General features: G+C 40.0%; 1 protein-coding gene across 4 annotated transcripts in view; it reads left to right on the top strand.

Moving 5' to 3' along the window:
• Positions 1-24561, top strand: part of ATRN (attractin) — a 175850-nt gene that overhangs the window by 80277 nt on the left and 71012 nt on the right. For all 4 annotated transcript variants that reach the window (XM_082858005.1, XM_082858002.1, XM_082858004.1 and 1 more), the window contains exons 12-20: positions 2894-3114; positions 5466-5587; positions 6494-6632; positions 8442-8632; positions 9964-10183; positions 11386-11571; positions 12090-12323; positions 20265-20402; positions 23447-23540. In XM_082858005.1, coding sequence (XP_082714131.1) covers positions 2894-3114; positions 5466-5587; positions 6494-6632; positions 8442-8632; positions 9964-10183; positions 11386-11571; positions 12090-12323; positions 20265-20402; positions 23447-23540 — 1545 coding nt within the window. The remainder of the gene's footprint in view (positions 1-2893; positions 3115-5465; positions 5588-6493; positions 6633-8441; positions 8633-9963; positions 10184-11385; positions 11572-12089; positions 12324-20264; positions 20403-23446; positions 23541-24561) is intronic.

The following is a 24561-nucleotide window of genomic DNA, read 5'->3' as shown; positions in this document are numbered from 1 at the left end:
CATAGCATTATGTTAGGTATGAATTTCCTGATCTATATTTAAAATATTTGATGTGGATTTGAATTACTTCTAATGCCATATTTGTTGATGTAGTTTTGTTAGCATGCCGGAGTAAGCTATGTTTGGTGTTGTCTGAGTGCATGGGACAACAAAAGTTGTGTGCAGTTACTGTCTTAGGCCCTCTGCTATTTGCTATTGTTTGTGGTGCTTTTGTCTGAGTGGTGAAGAAAGATTTGAAAAAAAGGAGAGAGGGCACTTTAGGTAAGGGATAAGATATGGGAACAGAGGTGGAGATTCTGATGCTTCATATAGGTCAAGTCTGTGGTGCTTCATATATATCAAGTCTTTGGATAATCTGAAGTCTGCACTGCATTTCATTGCATCATTCAGAAGTGCCTGGCCCAAACTAATAGAGCTCTTCACAAATCTGCCCCTGGAGAAGCATCTTTCATATAAGGGAGCTCCAGAGTGGCCATGTGACCTATACCTTATAGTGTGCTTTACCGATTTTTTCATTTGTTAAAATAGTCTAATCATGTTGTTAATTTTTTCTCATTTTGTTTCTTCTCTGATTACTGTTTACTTCACCTTTTAAAATTCTAGGCCTTATCAATCCTGAAACTATTTAAATGCCATAATGCCTATGTATATTATGTTAGGATTCCCTTCATTTTCAAAATTTCTGTTGTGATAATGAAAGTTAGATGAGGTAATTCACCTTGGATTAAGAAAGATAAGAAAGCAACCTATCGTGGAGATGTGAAGGAAGAATTGACAGAATTCAAACACTTAGATACTGGAAAAAGGGACATCTTTCACAAAGTAAACAGCTGAAATTTAACAATAAATACGGTTTTACTGTGGGAATATTTGATAGGTATAGATTTAAATGGAAGAATTTTTGACTACTAATTTGAAGTGTTATCTTTTTTAAAAATATTTATTTATTTATTTATTTGCCTGCGTTGGTTCTTAGTTGTGGCACGTGGGATCTTCATTGCAGCGTGCGGGATCTTTTTTTTGTTGTGGCACGTGGGCTCTCTGGTTGCGGCTCACGTGCTCAGTAGTTGCAGCATGTGGGCTTAGTTGCCCCATGGCATGTGGGATATTAGTTCCCAGACCTGGGATCGAACCTGTGTCCCCTGCATTGGAAGGCGTATTCTTAACCACTGGACCACCAGAGAAGTCCCTGAAGTCTTATCTTAAATTGTAATTTGATATTTCCTCAGTAAGGAAAAGGCTTAAAGTTTTCTAGTAAGTGCCTCTTGATGTTCTTCATCTGAAAAACAGTGGGTCCATTTTGTCATCATCTTGCCTGTGAGTGCCTGGCCTCAGCTGTGTTCATCTTTATATTCATGGTGTTCTCCTAGCATAAGATTTGGCACATAATAGGCATTTGCTAAATGGCAGCTGTTAGTACCATAATGATAATTAGCAAATAAATGGATTTTCTATCAAAACATTTCGGAGGTTTTATATAAAGTCAGAGAAGTTGACAGAAGTTTACCGTAAGATGTAATTTAACCATGAATCAAAATTGGGAATGGCTTGCCTGCGTTATAATAATCTGCTTCTTTTTGTATAATTCCAGTGGAGTATTTGAGCCTATATGTGAGTATATGTATGAATGGGCCAGGGTTGGAGGGGGACAGGGCATGACAAGGGAGGTCATGTAGTAAAAAACCATGGTTAGTTTAATTTTTTTTTCAATTTTTTAAAATTGAAGTATAGTTGATTTACAGTGTTGTGTTAATTTCTGCTGTAATGGTTAGTTTAATTTTGTGAAGTAACTTACCTAAAGAGAAACTTTGATTCATGTGATTTCTACATTTTGAATGATGGTTCCCTTAATCGAGCATCTGCATTGGGCCAGCTGTGCTTCACTTAGTCGTTGTTCTTGTGGTTTTTGAGGGAGGCAGGAAGAAGAGTGGGCTGTGAGGCATTGAGACTGCTGCAGATGCAGCTGTTCTTTTCAGTTCCCTGCTCCAAGCCTCTTTGAAGGACTTTGCCTACCCTCACATAGCCGATGTGACCAGATGAATTCAGAATTGCTAAGAACACCAGCTGTACTGAGAGGCCGATGGAGCTTATTTGGTTTAAGCAATAAATTGACTAGCTGAAACCAGACTATATAATGTGATACTAAGTAAACCAATATGAAGTTAAAAATTAAACCTGGTGTTCATTTTTGGTTACTGAAATATGTCAGTTTTCAGATATAGTAAAAATACAACCACAGAATATTTATGCTTTAGTTATCCTCTGTCGATTGAGGAAAATTGAGGCACAGTGAGAGTGAATTATTTGATACCTCATTGTGGGTTAGTACTAAACTTCCTGGTGGATTATAGGATCTCAGAGTTGAAAGAAATGCTTGAAATCATCTGTTCCACTAATTAAAATGTGACTTGTACTGTGTACTAAATTTTCATATGCACTTTTATCTCTTTCTTATTGGTCTGTGTTTTCATTACACAGTTTTGATTAGAGAGCCTTTATCTATACTTCTTAAATTGTACATACTTATTTTTAATATTTAAAAACATGTAGATATAGGATTATGTGTATAATTTTAAAATATGCTAGCTTGCCCTGTCACTAAAATATTTTGAAGAATCCTGGTTAAAAGTCACTCACTTATCATGAGAACTTTTTAATATAGTAGCTGTAAAGAGGAGGTAGATTATTGGAACTATTCTGGGTAGTCACAGGCCATTGTGAAAGGTTGGAATTTGGGAAGTAAAGGTATAAGAATGTTTTTTGAGGTCTTGAAAATAACTTTTTTACAGGACTTTTGATATGTGAGATTCGTTTAAAGATTATAAGAAGTATATCATGCATTTGTTTATGTAAGTTTCCAGTGAACTCTTTCTCTCTCTTTTTTTTCTTTTAGCACCATGTATGTATTTGGTGGTTTCAATAGTCTCCTCCTCAGTGACATCCTGGTATTTACTTCAGAACAGTGTGAAGCACACCAGAGTGAAGCTGCTTGTCTAGCAGCAGGACCTGGCATCCGGTGTGTGTGGGACACAGGGTCATCTCAGTGTGTCTCCTGGGAGTTGGCGACTGAAGCACAAGAAGAAAAGTTAAAATCAGAGTGTTTTTCGAAAGGAAGTATGTTTTTATCTCTTCTTAAAATTTAATTACTTTGAGATCTCATTTTATCTGAATTGTGAAGTCTCTTATCCAATGTGTGCTTTTTTTTTTTTTTTTTTTTTTTTTTTTTTTTTTGGCGGTACGCGGGCCTCTCACTGCTGTGGCTTCTCCCATTGCGGAGCACAGGCTCCAGACGCGCAGCCCCAGCGGTCATGGCTCACGGGCCCAGCCGCTCCACGGCATGTGGGATCTTCCCGGACCGGGGCATGAACCCGTATCCCCTGCATCGGCAGGCAGACTCTCAACCACTGCGCCACCAGGGAAGCCCATCCAATGTGTACTTTTAATGTTCATTTTATTATCCAAAATTATTCAGTAATAACTTGGGCAAATGCTTTATGGGTGTTTGAAAATTGGATTGTAAACATCTTTATAATGGATAGGAACGTGCCACGTATGCTGTTTGCTAATGATGAAGACAAAACCTTTTAGCATTGTATAGCCTTTGTATACCAACTCCAGAACCTAGTTTCAGCTGTTTTGAGGCACTGCAATCTGGTAGGACTTTTTATATCTGCGCTGTCCCAATATGTTAGCTACTAGCCATATGTGGCTATCAAACACTTGGAATGAGACTGGTGTGACTGAAGAACTGAATTTTAAAATTTTAATTAATTTAAATTAAAAACTACATGTGGGGACTTCCCCAGCGGTCCCGTGGTTAAGACTTTACGTTTCCACTGCAGAGGGCATGGGTTCCACCCTGGTTGGGGAACTAAGATCCCACATGTCACGCACCATGGCCAAAAAATAAATAAATAAAAACTACATGTGGTTAGTGGCTACCATATTGGATTATGCAGTTCTAACATTAAGGATGAGATTAAGAGGGCCAATCCAGAAAAGCTATGTTGGAGTAGATTGTTCTAGTGGATAGAGGTATTATTCTTTTCTAGCTTCTCTAGTTGGGCGCAGCAGTGATAGCAAGGCAGACAGTTGCTGAGGATGAACAGTGATCCCTCCTTCTAGAATCACCCCTTATATTGTCCAAGCTTTCTTCATCTTACCTACTCAGCTCCTTTTACCCTTTTGCTCTGACATAATAGCACAGTGCAATACAATGAAGTCATATGTGAGAAAGTCCTTTAAAAGTAAGAAAAATGTCTCTGAAAAATATTGTTTCACTTCAATTAATTTAAACTATGTTGACTGAATCTCTTAACTATTAGGGTTGGTGTAGCAGTTACCTTGAGAGTTATGATGGATAGAGGCAGCTTTCACTCTCCTGGAATGCTCCAAATTAAGCTGAACATAAATCCTCAGTAAGAACACCCAGGCAGCTTTACAGGTTCATTGGTGGGCTGGTGAGTGCTGGAGAACTAACATGACCAGAACTTGGTAGGGTTAGTCACTGTCTCCTAAAAGGGATACGATCAGTGAAATAGTTATTTTTTAACCATATTTAAAAAGTTCAAATTAAATGTGCAAGTTTATAGGAAATAATATTTAATTACCTTAGGTGGTTCATTATGAACCCATTTGCTACGAACTCATCTCAGATGTCACCTTCCTTGGTTCACTCTGCTTTCTCTGTGGGCCCAGTCCATGGGGTGATGACCAGGGCAGGAAGAACAGCCTAAGGAGCAGGTTGTTGGGGTCTTCGTGAGGGTGGCCCTGCCTTTTCTTGTCCATGGATTCTACCATGTGCCATGTCCATGAATGGTTCAATAGATGAGGCAGCACTGTTGTGTGGCTTGTCTTTCATTGCTGACCTTGACCTGTCTAGGGTCAGTAGGAGATCAACAGGTCTCTAGTAGCCCAGAATTTCTTGGACTTACATATATGTGTATTGCCTTCTTTGGGGTTCTGTGGTGCTGCCTGCTTCCTGTGCCCAGAGCAGCCTTGCATTTATAGCTGGAGGAATGGCTTGGTCTCCTACATTTCTTTGTTTAGCCCCTGGGCTGCTCTTGGTGTTCATTCAACTGCTAGTTGATTTCTTTCTTGAAAAGAAAAATATTGGAAGAACCAGACCTATTTCCTTTATATCACATCATTGAATTATTCTATCTTTGTTTTTCACTTTCTGTGTACTTTTGTTAGGAGGGTGGAGTACAAAATGGCATTTCTTCAGATTGTTTACTTATTTACTTTTCTTCAGATTGTTTACTTATTTACTGTTTTGACCTGAACACACCAATATATTTTCCTGCCAGTTTCACTCCTCATTTTACTTCCCAAGGCTTGTTATTTTATTTTATTTTTTTTTTTTTTTGCCTCAGTGTCATATCTTGCTCAACAGCAGTTGTAATGGCCTGTGACATTTCTGAGGAGAAGCTGTCACAGTTGATGAATTTTTCTTCTCTTCACAGCTCTTGACCATGACAGATGTGACCAGCACACGGATTGTTACAGCTGCACGGCCAACACAAATGACTGCCACTGGTGCCATGACCATTGTGTCCCTATGAACCACAGCTGCACAGAAGGCCAGGTCAGAGGCTGTTTCTAAAGGATTTCAGAGGATAGAAAAATCCTGAGTGGGATTAGATGTATATTTTAGAGCGTATGGTATAGCCCAGAGTTATCTTTGAAACCTTCAGTGTAGATTTGGATTTTATTATTGCTCAAGTTTCTTTTAGTAAGGGATGCTCTGTATGTCCTAATTCCAAAGGTTCTGTTAGCCACGAGGATTGATGTGTGGTGTTTTAGAAGAAGGCAAGATTATTATTCTGAGTACACCCCAGTCCCTATGCATGGCTATGGCTAAGTACTAGATTCTTGGCATGAAGTTTGTAATGGTGTGCTCCCTCTACATATGCAGGGTTTGGGGAGCAATTTAGGACTTGAGAGTGAAAGTGAGACAGGTGTGTAGCAGCAGCCAAACTGAATTGTGGAAATAATAGACTTTGCAAAATCTCCTTGTCTTATGTTATATCTTGGCTCAACATAATTTATGCTTACCATTTATGATTTTTTATTTAGGTTATAAGGGAAAAAAGATATGATGACTCAACGTTTATAATTTTTGACTGTTTATAAGACATTATTTGTCAGTCTGTAAAGCAGCTCATAAAATTAAAAACTTTTAGAATGTTTGGGAGACATTTAAAAAGCAGCAAGTTCAACATTCCCATTCTGCAGATAAGCAAGTTGAAGCATGGTGCTTAAAAGAATGCACTGCTTCCTTGCCAGGTAAAGGCATGTCCTTGAACAGAACATTTCACTATAGTGTTTCCACTGCAGTGCTGCTTCATCTACATCTTATTTATTTATTTATGTATGTATGTATTTGTAGTTTGCTTCCTCAGTTAGACTGTTGTTTTTAGTATCCTATTTGTTCTTGCCATGAGTTCTCTCTGTGGATATAAGAGAAAAGCTTTTGTCCATTGTATTCTAGATCTCCATTTCCAGGTACGATCATTGCCCCAAGGATAACCCCATGTACTACTGTAACAAGAAGACCAGCTGCAGGAGCTGTGCCCTGGACCAGAACTGCCAGTGGGAGCCTCGGAATCAGGAGTGCATTGCCCTGCCTGGTAGGCCTTGCCAGGGGCATCTTGATGTGTGTGGGTCCAAAGACTTCACACGCACACACCCTCAGTACTGTGCAGCCTAGATTGAACCCTGCAAAAGGGGCGAACTCATTTTATCCATTCATTCCCCGTCACCACTATTGTGGTTTGTTATATTTTAAAGCAGAAATACAGTTCTTAAGTATTTACTTCTACCATCCTTTGAAAGAAAGTGAAGCGTCATCTGCTGCTGTGGAGAATCAAGGACAGCTTGACTCTGTGTCATTGAGCCTGCTCTCTTGTCCCAACCCCACTCTCCATTGTCCCTACCCCACTCTACGGTAACCTGGGAGTAGAAAGCAGCAGTCTCAGCAGCCAGTCTGCTGGGCACTTCATTTTTTTATTTTTATTTTTTTTTTGCGGTATGCGGGCCTCCCGCCGCCGTGGCCTCTGCCATTGCAGAGCACAGGCTCCGGACATGCAGGCTCAACGGCCATGGCTCATGGGCCTAGCCACTCCACAGCATGTGGGATCTTCCCGGACCGGGGCACGAACCCGTGTCCCCTGCATCGGCAGACAGACACTCAACCACTGCGCCACCAGGGAAGCCCCTGCTGTACACTTTATGAAGAGTACTTCTTACTGACCACTGGGATCAGGTTTTCAGCACCTTCTGATAAGAAGGAAAGGAGAGATGTCTCTGTCAGCAGCACCTCCTGGGATGACCCCAGCCCCAGATACCTCAATTTATAGCACTTCTGAGGTTCAGGATGATGAGTTGGGGGCCTGAAGCCAGCCAGCCATGGCTGAAACTGTATGATATATTTGCTCAACCAGGAAGCCCAGGAAGGGGACTTCTTTGGCTCTGTGCAACACAAGTACAGGGTAGCTGGAGTCTACTGGGGCCCCTCTTGAAATCCTTCGGAAGTACTTGATTCAGCTTGCTAGAGTGGGGTTCTTGTTCTTTTACCTCATTGCATCTCAAACTTTAGGGCATAGCAGAGTACCTGGGGGTCTTGCTAGAAGCCAGATTCTGGCACAGATTTGTGGTGGGGCCCTAGAATCTGCATTTCAGCGAGCAATGACACTGATGCCACACTTTGAGGAACAAGTCTTTATCTGCTCTGAAATGATCCCTTTTCTGTGGCACCTTCCGTTTATCTCACTGGCTGTTGATGAACATTGTTGAGGGCATCTCCAGGGTACTTTGGTTCCAGTGAAGTTGCTTTGCTTGTGCACTGTCTTCCAGGAAGCATGTATAGCTTCTGCAGTTCCTTGGGTGGGTACAGGGAGGTCACAGTAGCAGATTACAAACTTACCTGGTGTACTGTAGCACTTCGGTTTATTTCCCAAAAATCCTCTTTCCACCTCACTTTTTGGATGTTTTGTTTCACTTGATGTGAAAACAGTGCAGCTTGCTCACTCACCAACTCATTTCTGTTCTTGCAGTTTTCCACCCCATCTTTCCAATAATGCATATTCATTTTTCTGCTCTTAGGATTTTAGCCTTGTTTCTGATTTTTCTTCAAAAGGAGGTTTATAAGTTTAACAGTGACATCAAACAAATGTTTTCCTCTAAAACATAGGAGGGTTGACCTCAGAATATGCATCTTGAGATCCAGGAAATATGACTGATAAACATTTAAAAAATTCTTGTGTGTATTCTGTATTTGGTTCTTAGTAATGTGTCTGATGCACTCACCACATCTGAATGAAGTATCTAGAATTCAGCTCACAAAAGCCCTTTAGGTTTTCAGCAGTTCAAGCTGCTAATATACGTAGTTTTGTGTGATTTCTAAAACTCTTTGTTTTTCTCTCCCCTCTTTAATAAAGAAAATATCTGTGGCATTGGCTGGCATTTGGTTGGAAACTCATGTCTGAAAATTACTACTGCCAAAGAGAATTATGACAATGCAAAATTGTCCTGTAGGAACCACAATGCCTTTTTGGCTTCTCTTACAACCCAGAAGAAGGTGGAATTTGTCCTTAAGCAGCTGCGAATCATGCAGTCATCGCAGAGCATGGTGAGTTAAAATCTTTGGAAATTAAGTTTCTAGTATCCATCCTTCTACTGACAGCATGACTACAGCTTACCTGTGATGTGCTTGGCAGCAGGAGGAATGCTAGTAGGTGCAGTGTAATACACTATGGAACTGCACTGTCAAATTCTCTTCTTTTAATAAATTCTTTCTTATCTTTAAATTTCCAACACCTTATTTTTATTAGTCATATTTCATTAAATTATAAGATATATCAATAATTACATGTGTATTGAACAGTAGCATGTTTACATATGCACATATCCTGTGACATCAGTAGATGATTTCATATCTGTTTTATCCCTAGGTTCTGTTGGGGTGGGGGAGGGGAATGCCATTACTAATTAGCTGAGCTGAATTAAGCCACCTGAGTCTCTCAGATTTCAGGTATTATTACAGTGTGTAATATGATTTAATGCTAATCATCCTAAGAAATAGACATCCATTTGGGTCTTTCTTAGGTCTGACCAAGCCAAAAGGAGAGGGCATCTTCTTATCAGGAGTTTCTGAGCACAGAAAGTCCCCAAGTTCTCCTCCTGTCCACCCAGTACTCTCAGGCAGCTTGTAGTTGATATTCCACAGTCACATTTTGTCTTTTTTAGTCCAGAGCCCTAGAACTGTGGTCCTACCCTCAGTCAAGTAGATACAAGACAACGGCTCTTTCAACAACATTGTCTTTGGTATAGAACAGTTAGGGGGAAATGTCAAGCAGGTAGGAGGAATGGGAAGCACTTCCTTGGGAAGGACATAGGAAGTGGGGTCTGGGTTTTGGCTACATGTGGCATCTGAGACAGACTTTCCCAGGAATTCATTCTCCTATTTTCTCTATAAATTCGGTGACAGCCAATACCCCCCACCTCCCCAGCTGAAGGTGGGAATCTTTAATCATCATTTATCTAAGCCTGAACTAGCCAGAGCTTCCAAAACAGGCTTAGATAATGATAGGCATATAACCGGTATTTCATAAATATCGATACAATGATTTCACGTATAAATAGACATTTAAACCAAGTTGGGTTTGGTCATTCCTTCATAGCATTTGTCATAGCATGTAGAAATTTAGGAACTTGATTATTACTTTGATATTGATGTCTTCTCCGAACTATATTTCTGTCCTTTGTAAAATGGCCATATTAAAGTGCCAGGCATGATATGTAACAGAAAAATGATGGTCTGCAGTAATCTACCATGGCTGAATCGGGATAGGGAGGTTTTCCTTTATCTTTTGGATGTATGTAACTTAATGGTTTTTGTCTAGAATCCAGTTTTGGTCAAGACATTGATTATATTCATAGCTGTGCCTGTTTTGCCTACAGTCCAAGCTCACCTTAACCCCGTGGGTTGGCCTTCGGAAGATCAATGTGTCCTACTGGTGCTGGGAAGATATGTCCCCATTCACAAATAGTTTGCTACAGTGGATGCCATCTGAGCCCAGTGATGCTGGATTCTGTGGAATTTTGTCCGAACCCAGTACTTCGGGCTTAAAAGCTGCAACCTGCATCAACCCACTCAATGGTAGTGTCTGTGAAAGACCTGGTAAGTATATGGGTGAATTATGCGTTACTGGAAGTTCGTCGAAAGAGAAACTGTAGAAGGCATAGTTAAGTATTATGAAATTTTCATGAAAAACCGATGGAGTATTGATTTCAAGCATATGAAGCAGAGTGTAACACAGAATTTTTAAAGCAGAAGGAAATAGTGTTTGACTCTGAATAGTGTGAGCCATGAACAAAACCAAAAACAACTAACACTAATATTCTGATTAACCATGAGATTGATTGGTTTGTTGACCACAAAAAGTATTGATAATTTCTCTGAAAGGCAAATTTCTTGGTGTTGGCAGGGAAATATTGTGGAAGAAAGAACAAAAAATCCAAAGAAAAGATCAGAAAAGCAAGCAGATCACTGCAGGGACAATGGGCAGAAAGATAGTGTCAGTGGGGAGAAAAATGATGGGAGTAGCTCTGTGTCAGGAAGCAGAAGCAAACCTTCAGCATTATAAAGCTGCAGGAGGGTGCTGAAGGACCGGACACTTGGAGTAGCTTCACAGGCTTGAAGCTCTCTGGGCACATTTAGGCTTCCTAAAGGCAGGCACAGGGGTGGCATTTGCAGCCCTAGACCAGTGTCCTCCTCCTGCAGAGGTACTTACAAGCAGTAGTTGGAATTCTGTGGCTGCTTTTGGGAGACTGGACTCCATTGACATCATGTCTTATTTTAGGAAGGTACTGTCATTTGTCTGAGGAATACAGAGGTGTGGAAGAGAATTCATAGCACTGTAGGGGTCACCTTAAAGTGTAATATCTAGGGAAACTTTTCAGCCATTTTGGATCCTGAGTGCTTTGGTGAATTTAATGAATGCTGTGGTTCTTTTTCCCCCAGAATATACAAAGATGCAATTTTGTATATTCAGGTGGGTTGTAAAACCCCTGAAGTTCATCCTGGGTCTCCTATATTATAAGGAGCTTTAGAACCTCTACTCATATGGAAAGATTAGCTTGTTCCCTCATGTCTGTCCTTAATGCTCTTGGAAAAGAAAAACTGTTTTTCCCCCAAGTATATAAATATACTTGACTAAATAGTACTTGATGACCTAAGACTTTCTATTTTCTTCTGCATTTAGTGTAACCCACTGAATTGATTTCATGACACACTAGTGGGTCACAACCCACATTGAAAAACCTTTGACCTTAGCTGACATAGTGGGAGCTCTAAGTGTCTCTCTTCGGTTTACTTCCCAGCGAACCACAGTGCCAAGCAGTGCCGGACACCGTGTGCCTTGCGGACGGCATGTGGGGAGTGTACCAGCGGCAGCTCCGAGTGCATGTGGTGCAGCAACATGAAGCAGTGCGTGGACTCCAATGCCTACGTGGCCTCCTTCCCTTTTGGCCAGTGTATGGAGTGGTATACCATGAGCAGCTGCCCCCGTGAGTGAAAAGTGAGCTCTAGGCAGTATGGGTGACAACTCCTGTGTGTAGGGCAGTGCTGTCAGCCTCTGAAAATTCTAGGGATGAGACCAGACTTGACCTCCTGCTCAGGACTGTCCAGAGACTGCCTGATGTGAACCCGCATACAGAACCAAGAACAATGACACAAGTAAACAACTGTAGGATGGATCACAGAGTACAGAAATAATTTGCCCAGCCTCAGTATTGCTCAAGCCATGTAATATCTCGACATCTTAATCTCCTAATTCATAAAGAAGTGATTTCCAGGAGATGATCTCTAAACATCCTGAGATTGAGACAGGAGGGGAGGAGTCTCTATTATATGTTGGACAAGATATTGGGCTTTTTAAAGTTTTATTATGTCATTTAAACAATCACAATAGAATAGGAATTTTGACTCACAGAAGTTGAATAGTCTGTTAAAGAAAAAGGTAATTTAAATACAATGAATTTAAGACTACATATGATAGTGAATTGTAACGTATGTTTTTTTACAGCTGAAAATTGTTCAGGCTACTGTACCTGTAGTCACTGCTTGGAGCAACCAGGCTGTGGCTGGTGTACTGATCCCAGCAATACTGGCAAAGGGAAATGCACAGAGGGCTCCTATAAAGGACCAGTGAAAATGCCTTCTCAGGCCCCTACAGGAAATTCCTATCCACAGCCCCTTCTCAATTCCAGCATGTGTCTGGAGGACAGCAGATACAACTGGTCTTTCATTCATTGTCCAGGTAAGATGTCTTGTGTATCCAAAATCAAGTGTTTCACTACCTATTTACAAAGAATAAAGCCTTGAAAGCTACATTATTTATATGGATTTCTTTAAGAAAAAAATAACAGATAGTTTAGGAAACTATTTGTTTCATGTGAAAAATATTTTTAATGTCAATTAATGAAAATACTAAGGACTTTAAGTGAGTTGTCTTGCTAACTTTCATTACAAAAGTATTGAAATGAGTTCATTGTAAAAAATCGACTATTACAGATGTAGGTAAAATAAAAACTAGAATTCCTCTTCTCGTCTCTAGAAGGAAAAACTTTTAACAGTATAATATAGATACCTCTAGATGTATAGTTTTTAAAATAAAAATACTATGCTGTACACTATGCATATGATATATTGTTCTACAGTTTGCTTTTTACTTAAAAATACATTGTGGCAGTTGTAGGGAAAAATTAAAAATAAAATCTACTGCCAACCCAGAAATTCCACTCCACAGATGTAGAAAAGAAAGAAACAGTTTTATTATTGAATAAGCATTAAACCAGGTTGTGGCCCACATTGCAGCAATCCACTAATGAGATTGCAAAAACAGAGGGAAATTCTACCCTTTTAAATATCCCAGCGTATATAATCCATTATATACATGTTCTCAAAATGAAGATAACTTGTCTTCATGTGAGGATTTGACAGCACTATTTGCTCTACATTCTTTCACAGTTCATTCTGAATTTACCTGGTAATTGGGGAGGCCACCTAGGTTAGTTAATTGCCTTTACCCAAAGGAGAAAACAAACTTGTATCTTTAAGGCAAGCAGGTGGTTACAGTTTGGACCCATTCCCACAGCAAGGGGAGGGGGGCTGGCTCCCTTGATGTGTACATTTCAAAGAGATGGCTTTTAAGCACTTAAGAAAAACATCTCTGCTTTGTAGTGCTGACTAGAGGCTTATTTAGGTTTAAAAATTTTCATACATATACATATCAAAGGAACAGGAAGGGTTTTTTAATACAGGTTTTCTTACTGAAATGCTCTAAGAAAAGGGAGAAGGAAAACCATCTCTTTCCCTTTGACATGAAGAAAAAAGGAAAAATTCAGCCTGCCTGCCTGCCTCCCTCTCTCCCTCCTCCCCTCTCTTTGCCCTCTTCTCCCCTCCCCACTCCTTCCCTCTCTCCTTTCCCTTCTCCTTCTCCTTCCTTCCTATCCTTTCCAATGGTTGATGCCAGAAGGAACAGACCTTGAGTTGACCTAAACCTTGATCCTAGACCTGCTATGGTAGCTGTCCTGAGAAACCAACCCTGAAAAATTGACCTTTGATTCAAACTTTCAGTAAATCTCAGGAATGTACTGATGGGCCTCCAGAGCAGTTGGGAGATGCTAAGCAGGTGCAAAGACTCCCAAGAGATGAGTGGATAAGAATATCTCCAAGAACCTGCCAGACATTGCCCCTGAGCACTGGGTTCTTTGTGAGGACTTCTATAAGGGAAAGACCACTGTAAACAAAGATAAAGGGCCACAGGCAGACTGGAAGAAAATATCTGCAGGGTATATAACAAATGATTATCATCCAGAGTATGTAAACCTCTACCCTCCAGAAAAATAAAGCTGAATGTGGACCCAACAGAAAAGTGGGCAAAGTGAAACTGCTAGGTGTCTTTTCCCCCGGGGGTTGGGGGTGAGCACCGTGGCGCTCCAAGGAGCTCCAGTCCTTTATGTCTCAGCACAGAAAGAATTCATCTAGGTGCTAAGTGATAGATAAGAAGGGATTTATTAGAATAGGACACTTGCGAGGCTTACAAGTGAGCTGGCAAGAGGGTGCCACACTCCGAGAACTTAGTGGGCTACAGATTTATAATCAAAGGAAAAATGGGGTGGGGGAAAAGACCACCTTCTTCCTCATTCTTGAGTAGACATCAGGCTTCCATCATAAGCTCCTCCTCCAGGTTGGGCAGGGGAGTTTTCTTGTCCCTACATGGTCAAGCCAGGACTGTCATGACATTATAGAAAAATTATTTTAGGTTTCAGTACAATAAGGGTCTTTCACTTTGAATGTCACCCTTCCATAAATTATTGTTTTTTATGTGTGCAGAGAGCATGTCTTAGGGGTCATTAACTTACGAGCTTACTGGGCAGGATATGGGTCTCATGCCACCATTGTTTTATTGTTTTGGGGCGTGTCTCATGCTTCTGTTGCATGGTTTTGTTGCTAAGCAGGCCTGCTTAGTTTTGTGGTTAAGCAAACCTGCTTTCTTGAGTGATCATTAACTTACAGGGGTCTCTCATTTTTTTTTCCACTTACAGTCCCCTAGTGGGATTAACTATTTAATCACCTACTTTCTCCCTTTATCCTGTTCCTATCAAAAGTATATAAAGTCATTCTCAGAAAAGGAAGTAGAGCAGGAAAATGCAAAATAAAATGAGAAACCAGCTTTTTATCTACAGAACTGGATTAAATTCTCTTTGTTCCTTTTTTCCTAAGATTTTGGAGGATCTACAGTTGTATTTCTAATCTACTAGTGGTTTGATTAATGAAATAGTTAAATTTGTGCTTTTCCACTAATATCAAGAATATATCAGGTAAAATGAAAATACACAGGATATAGGAAAATATTTACAAATTATATGTCTGATAAGAAGCTAATGTCCAGAATACATAAAGAACTCTTTAAACTCAAATAAGCACATGAAAATATGCTCAACATCATTTAGGAAACTGGAATCCTCATAAATTGTTGGTAGGAATGTAAAATTCTGTAGCCACTTTGGAAAACAATTTGGCAGTTCCTCAAAAAGTTAAACATAGATCCATCATATAGCCCAGTATATACCCAAGAGAATTGAAAATATATGTCCACACAAAAACTTGTACTGAGGGGCTTCCCTGGGTGTGCAGTGGTTGAGAATCCACCTGCCAATGCAGGGGACACGGGTTCAAGCCCTGGTCCGGGAAGATCCCACATGCCGCAGCACAACTAAACCGGTGCACCACAACTGCTGAGTCTGCGCTTTAGAGCCCGCAAGCCACAACTACTGAAGCCCGTGCACCTAGAGCCCGTGCTCCGCAACAAGAGAAGCCACTGCAGTGAGAAGCCTGCTCACCGCAAGAAAGAGTAGCCCCCACTCGCCGCAACTAGAGAAGAGCCCACACGCAGCAAGAAAGACCCAACACAGCCAAAAATAAAAATAAATAAATTAATTAATTAAAAAAAAAACCTGTATGGAGTGCTCATAGAAGTATTATTCATAATAGACAAAAGTGGCAACAACCCAGATGTCTGTCAGCCAGCGAGTGGATAAACAAAATGTGGTACATTCATACAATGGAATACTATTTGGCAATAAAAAGGAATATAAAGTACTGATATATTCTACAACATGAATGAACCTCGAAAATATGCTGTGCAAAAGCAGTCAGATACAAAGGCTATATATTATATGATATCACTTATATGGAATGTCCAAAAAAGGGCAAATAAATAGAGACAAAAAGTAGATTAGTGGTTGCCTAGGGCCAGGGAAAGAAATGGGGAATAATGGGCACAAAGTTTTCCAAAGTAGCTGTACCATTTTTCATTCTCATTAGCAGTATAGAAAGGTTCAGATTTCTCCACATCCTTATCAATACATGTGTCTGTTTGATTGTTGCTGTTCTAGTATATGAGAAATGGTATCTCACTGTGGTTTTGACTTGCATTTCCCTAATGACTAATGAAGTTGAGCATCCTATTGGCCATTTATATGTGTTTGGAGAACTGTCTATTCAAATTCTTTGCCCAGTTTTAAATTACATTATCTTTTTACTGTTGACGTATTAGAGTTCTTTATGAATCTAGATACAAGTCCCTTATTGGTTATACAGTTTGCAAATATTTTCTCCCATTCCATGGGTTTCTTTTTACTTTCTTTTTTTTGGGGGGGGGGGTGGGGGTGGGTGCAGTACACGGGCCTCTCACTGTTGTGGCCTCTCCCGTTGCGGAGCACAGGCTCCGGATGCCCAGGCTCAGCGGCCATGGCTCACGGACCTAGCCGCTCCGCGGCATGTGGGATCTTCCCGGACCAGGGCACGAACCCATGTCCCCTGCATCAGCAGGCGGACTCTCAACCACTGCACCACCAGGGAAGCCCTCTTTTTACTTTCTTTTTTTTTTTTTTTAACATCTTTATTGGGGTATAATTGCTTTACATACTTTCTTGATGGTATCTTTTGAAATACAAAAGATTTCGTTTATCCCATGTGCTTTTGGTATTGTATCTAAGAAGTCAGTGCCTAACTAACCCAAAAATCACAATTACTCCTGTGTTTTCTCTTTAAGGTTACATAGGTTTATCTCTTTGTATTTAGTTCCATAATTCATTTTGAGTTAATTTTTGTGTATGGTGTGAGGTAGGGGTCCAAATTTATCTTTTTGCATGTAGTTAATCAGTTGTCCCTGTACCATTTGTTGAAAAGACTATTTTTTTACTATTGAATTTTGGGAGCACATTTGTTGAAAATCAGTTGAACGTAAGAACTTATTTCTGGACTCTCATTTCTATTGCATTGACCTATATGTCTGTCCTTATGCTGATATCACACTCTTGATTTCTGTAGCTTTGTAGTAAGTTTTGAAATTGGGAAGTCTGAGTCCTCCAACTTTGTTCTTGTTTTCCTAGATTGTTATGGCTGTTCTGGGTTCTTTGAATTTCCATATGAATTTTAGGATGAACTTGTCAGTTTCAGTAACATCAACAGAAAGCCAGCTGACATCTGATAGAGATTGCATTGAATCTGTAGACCAACTGGGGGTATATTACCATCTTAACAATATTAATTAAGCCTTTTAGTTTATGAACCTGGAATGTCTTTCATTTCTTTAGTTTTTTATTTTCTTTCAGCAGTGTTTTATAAAGTTTTCAATGTATATATCTTATGCTTATTTTGTTAAATTTACTATACAAAGTATTTTATTCTTCTTCATGGTATTGTGAATGGAATTATCTTAATTTAGTTTTCTGATCATTGTTAATATGTAGAAATACAATATGTTAATCTTGTATTGTGCAACCTTGCTAAACTCATTATTTCTACTAGTTTTTTAGTGGATTAGGGTTTTCTATATACAAGGTTGTGTTGTTTACTAAGAAAGACAGTTTTACTGTCTTTCCTATCTGGATACCTTTTTAAAAAAAAATTTTGGGGGTGCTAATTGGCCTGGCTAGAAATTCCAGTACAATGTTGAATAAAAGTGGTGAGAGTGGACATCATTCTCTTGTTCCTGATCTTAGAGGGAAAGAATTCAGTCTTTTTCCATTATGTATGATGTTGGCCTTAGTTTTTTCGTACTTGTCCTTTATCAGGTTGAGAAATTTTACTTCTATTCCTAGATTTTTGAGGGCTTTTGTCATGATTGGGTGCTGGATTTTGTCAAATGCATTTTCTGTATCACAATGGTGATGTGGTTTTGTTCTTTAGTTTATTAATATTACGTTATACTAATTGATTTAAGGATATCAAACCAGTCATTCATTCCTGGGATAAAGCCCATTTGCTTATGATGCATAATCCTTTTTACTGTGTTGCTGGATTTAGTTTGCTAGGTGCGTATTTTGTGTCTATTTTCATGAGAGATATAGGTCTGTTCTATAATTTTCTTTCTTGTTATGACTGTCTGGCTTTGGTACCAGGGTAGTACTGGCTTCAGAGTGAGTAGGGAAGTGTTCCCTCCTCTTGTATTTACTGTGAAAGAGTTTGCAAAAGGATTGGTATTAATTCTTCTTTAAGTACTGGTAGAATTCACCAGTGAAGCTATCTGGGCTTGGATTTTTCTTTGTGGGAAGATTTTTGATTATTCATTCAATCTCTTAGTATAGGTAAGTAAAGTATAATACAGGCAGCTTTTCTATTTCTGCTTGAGTCAGTTTAGGTAACCTGTATTTTATAGGAATTTTTCTATTTCATCTAAGTGATCAAATTTGTTGGCATACAGCTGTTCCTGTTATTTTCTGGCAAGTAGCTTTTTGGCTATATGTGTTCTCCTGTTTAATCTATTGAAGGGTTTTTGTTTTGCATCTGATTTTGTTTTATCCTTTTCATTTTGCAAGGTCTCTAAATATTGTGAAGGTTTGTTCCAGAGCTTGCTTTCTTATTTTATGAATGCAGTGATCTCTGAAACCTCCTTGAATTTGCTAAAATTAGTATTTTTCATTCTCTTAAGTTTCTTGCATTAATCCTTCCTTCAGAGTTAGTCGTTCTGTGTGTTTATCTAGGTGGTGCTTTTAGGTTGATGATTTTCTCATACTAGTGATTCCTCAAGGTTGATTTGTATTTATAACTGAATGTCTAGGCTTATGCGTACTGGGTGTCGTGAAGGTGTGGTGTGATATCCTAAGGGAGAGGCTGACTAGCTAGTACCAGGGCTCTCCAGCTCTGGTCTGCTCTGGCTGTTGTTGAATGGTCTGCATTCCTTACACAGTGGAGGAAGGAAGGAGCAACGGACCAGGTGTGTGGATGCATTTGGCATGTTCATGGTTGTGCCGTGTGCCTCCCCACTTCGGGCGTTCTGGCTAGAAATTCAGTGCTTCAGAAGTATCTCTCAGTACTTCTCATAGCGCCTTTTCCTCTTATCCCTAACCCTTGTTTTTACGTTTCTTCTGTAATTTCAGTGAGATCTTGAAGGGGAAGAGAGAGAGAAGCATTTGTTCAATCTTTTTATCTTGAACCAGAATACAGATATTTTGGTAAATGATTTTAGGTATTACATTTTTTGTGTGTTGTGCTTTGCCCTTTTGCTATGTGCACAGTTGCTCATCTTCACAGGAAAAACATGTATAGTCCCCAGATCTTAAGCAATTTTGGTGGAATATTTGATGTAGTCATTTTTAAGTTCTTCAGTTGCAGTCTATTTAAAACAACTCAAATACCTACAGGGATGGGGTAGAAAGCAGGTGGGTAAACAGAACAGGTGCAAGGCCATGGAAAGTTGTCAAGGTGGAGACTGTATGACATTGACCAACCAAGACAGATCTGTAAAAGAGCAGATCTTAAATGTTTCACCACAAAAAAGAAATGGTAATTATGTGACATGATGCAGGTGTTAGCTATAGCTATGGTGGTCATCATTTTGCAGTAAGTGTATCAAATCAACACATTGTATACTTTAAATGTGCACTTTAGATTTACACAATGTTATATGTCAGTTATGTCTCAATAGAGCTAAGGAGAAAAAAAGACAGGTCTGCTTACAGGTTGTGCACTACATGAGTGGCCCCACCTGAAGTATGCAGTGCACAACTGTCCTGAGCAGCCCTGAGAGGTCCAGGCCTCATATGCCTTTCTAGTTGTAAACTCCTGTATGCATCAGGAATCAGTAATTCCACTTATAGAAATGTTTACATATAAACATGGTTATTTTTCTAAAAATGAAAAATTGAAAGCAAACTAAATATCAAAATGTAATGGTTAAGTGACTGGCTTCATAGAAATCATTCTGCCATTTAAAGTTTTGTTTATGATAGGTAAAATAATGTGGTAAAATAATTGTGATCTACATTTTAAAAAATCAAAATTGAATATTAATATGAACACAACTGTGTAAAACTGTATAGAAAAAAATACTGGAAGGAAGGATCCAAATGTGGACAGTGATCTCTGGGTGGTGAAATTGTATATGATTTTTTTTCCCTTTCCTTGTATTTTTCAAATTTACTATCATGAGCATATATTATTTTTACAATTAATAACAACAAAAACTTTTTTTTTAATGGCTCTGGACTTTCACCTTGCTTGGTATATTTCTGATTTTCCTGAATTAGCTCTTTTTTGATGTTTTGATCTTATTTCTCAAACTAGTTTTTAGTAGTTTTGATGATTATTTAGAAGCAATAAGGAACTTAGATAGTTGCAAATAAATCTTGTGGAACGTACTCCACCCAGCTCTACCATAGGAAAAGCCCCTTAAAATTCTTTCTTTCAGCTTGCCAGTGCAATGGCCACAGCAAATGCATTAATCAGAGTATCTGTGAGAAGTGTGAAAACCTGACCACGGGCAAGCATTGTGAGACCTGCATATCTGGCTTCTATGGTGATCCGACCAATGGGGGAAAATGTCAACGTAAGTCAAATTTTTCAGGGTTACTGATTGCAAACCAGGTGGCACATAATGCATCTGTTTGACTTGTATATCTTGGAGGAAAAAAGCCACTTGGTTTCAGATATTGCATTTCTTAAGTTATACTTGTCAGGAGCTCAGCTGAGTTGGGGGAGAGAGAGCAGAGCTGCCTGGTGTCAGAGTAGCCATTAAAGCAACTAGTCAAAAATGAAGGACTTCCCTGGTGGTCCAGTGGTTAAGATTGCACGCTCAATGCAGGGGGCCCGGGTTTGATCCTTGGTTAAGGAACTAGATCCCACATGCCGCAACATGAGCCTGCATGCCACAACTAAAGATCCCCTGTGAGGCAACGAAGATCCTGCATGCCACAACTAAGACCCAGCGCAGCCAAATAAATAAATATTAAAAAGAAAAAAATGAGGAAGTTAAGCCTTTAATCACTTACTCTGATGGTATAAGCAAGAGGCTTACACTGGAGAAAGCACTGACTCCCCTTGTTCCGCTATCCCTCCTGGAATGGTGCTCTGGTTGAGCGTCAAGTGGATCAGCATAGGCTTCAGGGAAAACTTGTTGTTAAGGGAGCCCTGAACCAAAAGGCCCAGCAAAAAGCCTTTTATGGCCCCTGGGGTCGGGAGGGAGGGTGAAGGGGAAGGACTAAGAGTGGAAAAGTACCTGGGACTGAGTGGGTAAAGCCTCTTTGAGGTTCCCCTCCTCCTCCATATGGAAACTCAGCAGAGGTGACTGAAGAAGACCTCTGCCCAAGGCTTCAGATAAAGAGACCTAGGAATGAAGATTCCTGAGCTAGGAATGCAAATATGTGAAAGAGAGTGGCTGGCCAGGTGATCTGAGACCTTGATTCAGCCCCCCTCAGAGACTTCCACCCAGGCTGGTGTGGGGAGGGCAGTTTTCCTGGTATGGCCCACCAGGGAAAGCCTTTGTCATTGTCTATGGTTTGGCCTCAAAAATCACATGTAGGTTTTTAACCAGGAGCTGGACTCCTCAATACTTCTACTATTTTTAAAGATTTAAGTAGTCCCATGTTTCCCCATACATGTCAAATAGATTCCTGTAAGTAGTAGGACACTTTATTGTTAGTACACAAATTATATTTTTTAAAATGACAAGTGATACCAATAAACTACTTTTTGGTTTGTTCTAGTTTATAGTGGAAAGACCCATCAGGTCTGAGTAGGAAAATAAATAAGAAAGGAAAATCTCTACCTACTCGTCACATCCCACCTCCAAACTCCTTAGCATGGTTCTTGAGAATCTGACCCCAGAGCATCCAGAAGAGAGTTAGTGTCCTAGTGGAACCTCTCTGGGGTTTAGTTCCTTCATCTGTAAAATGGGGATAGTAGGGTGGTTGTTGAAATGAAAGCAGTCAGCAGGACATAACAGGTAGATGTGAGCAATTATTATTACTCTTCTGATGTCCTTTCTTACCACTCTTAAGTAAAATTTCTTGCTCAGATTAAAAGGTATTAAGTAAAACTTTTTTCACTCTTTGTGAATAGATTTCATCCATTAGACAGAAATCAGAGTACCTGACATTATTGAGTGGTGAGTATATACAAGGCATTGTGCTGGTAGCTACCTGAGACAGTGCTGCTTTTATTATCCCCAGGATCAAGTAGCCTGCCCAGGGTCTCACTGAGATTTGGCCATGCTGAGAACCATATCCAGGATGTGTGACTTTAGCTGTTGGGCCTGGTTGTGCCACTGTGAGGGTACCATCGTCCCCATATCTTCAGCTCTCATCTTAGAAAAATTACATTCTCCTCTGTGGCATCTGTGGGGCCCGAGTACAGTTGTTCAGAACTCAGAGGTAGCTTTATTTTTCAGAGTCGCAATCCATAATAGAAAGCATGATTTAAAAATACTGTGAGTGACACCAAGTCTTTAATGTTTTCTTCTTAGAATTGTATAGTCCTTAAGCTATGGATAACAGCGATGATTTTTTGAATGCTTACTGTGTTTTATTCATGTGTTATCTCATTTAATCCTCCCCAAAACCCTACAGGATAGGCACTGTTATTATCCCTGTCACATGGATGAGGAGGCTGACTTAGAAAGGGAGCTAAGTGGAGGGACCTGAATTCAAACTCAGGCAAACTGAACTTTAGGCCTTTGCTTTTGTTAACACACTGCACCTCTCTCCATCCTCAGTAGAGCCCAGAGTTGAACGCTAGTGTTTCTTACTCCAGCATAAATTTTCTTCCCCACTGCACTATTCTATTCATAGGTTTCTTTGGATTTTTTTTCCCCACCGGATTTCTTTTAAAAGTACACCTATCTCCAGCCTAATACTTTTAATTTATTCACAGAAAAACAGTTTGTAGAGTGAAAAGGTATTGAGCAAAAGGGTTCATTTATTTCACCTGGAGTATAAAGTTTGTCATAGCTCACACCTATGTGTTGGATGAAAGAAGGTGGAGATGTGTTGGTGGCTAGATGAGGGAGATGAAAAGAGTCATTTGCTGTTAAGGAAGAAGAAGGCAGACAAGGGTGTGAATCCTAGAGGGCCGCTGAAACACTGACCTGCCATTGGAATCCTGCCTCAGAAGCGTGGCCATTGTGGAGAAGTCTCCTCAGCTAAGTCAGAGCTTAGCCAGACCAACCCTCCCCCCAGAGGGCAGTCATCACTCAGAGGTCTCTGAGGACGGGGACTTAGTCTGTGTGCCATACTGGAGATGCTTCAGAAATGTTTATTGAGTGAATGAGAGAATGGTGATAGTGAAAAACAGAGTCTATTGCAAAGATGTTTGCAAAGTCTATTGCAGAGGGATGACCTCATTGGCAGCAGACACTGACATTTCTCTTTCCTCCTGGCCTGTGACTTTGGCTTCTTTACTGTTGCCTTGACATTATTTGAGATAAATCACTAGCTAAAAAACAAGAATTGTACCCCTTAAATGAATGCATTTATTTTACCTGCCTTTCCTGTTGAATCCAGTTGAGATAATGTTATTTGTTTTAGGGAAAGTCTCTAATAGTGGTAATCTTTTAAGCCAGTTGTGACCACCTGCTTTCCTTTTCCTTCTCCCCAGCATGCAAGTGCAATGGGCACGCGTCGCTGTGCAATACCAACACGGGCAAGTGCTTCTGCACCACCAAGGGTGTCAAGGGGGACGAGTGCCAGCTGTGAGTACCACACTCCCGGGACTCCTGCCACAGGCCACACCTCATCAGGGAGGGCCGAGGGGCTGTGAAACTGCCTGAACCCCAAGAGCCACCCTTTTTTCTCTGGGCCTTGTTGCCGTGGGCTCTGAGGGATCCCCAAGTTGACTGATTTGAAATTGCCCTTTCTACTTCAGATAGGTGTAATTTAGTCACCCTTCGTACTGGGAAGTTTGTCAGTTTAGCAGTAATTCCTTAATGGCTCTTTAAATCACAATTTTATGTTTGAGTGACACTGACAGTTCCTTGCTTGCTGACTTGGATTAGTCTTTTAACTTCAGTAACGACTTGATTTTTGTCATGTCAGGAGATTTTCCTAAAAGATAGAGTTAGAAGAGCTGGTATTCCAGGACAGTATTTTATTTGGCATTTTGGTTGTCTAATAGTAGAGAGGTCATCTTGCCTTTAACACACCCTCCCTGTTCTAGCATTTTCCTTGGTGAAGTATGTCAAACATGTTTCGGGGAAGAGTTTGGAGTTCCCATCCATGAGGATGCAAACAGCATCAGGCAGATGTGGGGATTCAGCCCTGGCTGTGCCTCCACTGAGTAGGGTGCTGTTGAGGCAAATCACTTAAAATGAGGTGTTAAGCCTCATTTTCCCCATCTATCAATAGTGAGGCTAGTGGTAATTGTTTTTAGTGTCCTGGTGAGTTGAAACAAGAGAGATTATTCCCCAGTTTCTCTCTCCCTCACCAGAAAACCTCATAAAATAAGCTCTAAATTTAATTTTTAAATCTAGGTTCCTTTAAATAGAAAAATGTAATAGAGCAAAATTAATCACCCCTGCCTTCAGTTAATGGTATACAACAAAGAAATGAAGTGTAGGTCTAGTGAAAGACTTTCTCTTTAGGAAATTTTAAATATAAACAAGTGCTGATAATCACTCTAGATAAAAAGACACAACATCCTTGTATTATTTATCTGGCAAAAGTACTTGACCCAAGTTTTCCCCTCCTTTCCTCACAGTTCATAGCTATTGTGCC

This window comes from Leucopleurus acutus, assembly GCF_964270905.1.
Source record: "Leucopleurus acutus genome assembly, chromosome: 16".
Lineage (NCBI taxonomy): Eukaryota > Metazoa > Chordata > Mammalia > Artiodactyla > Delphinidae > Leucopleurus > Leucopleurus acutus.
The sequence above is the reverse complement of the archived record's forward strand: the minus strand, read 5'-3'. Positions and strand labels throughout refer to the sequence as shown.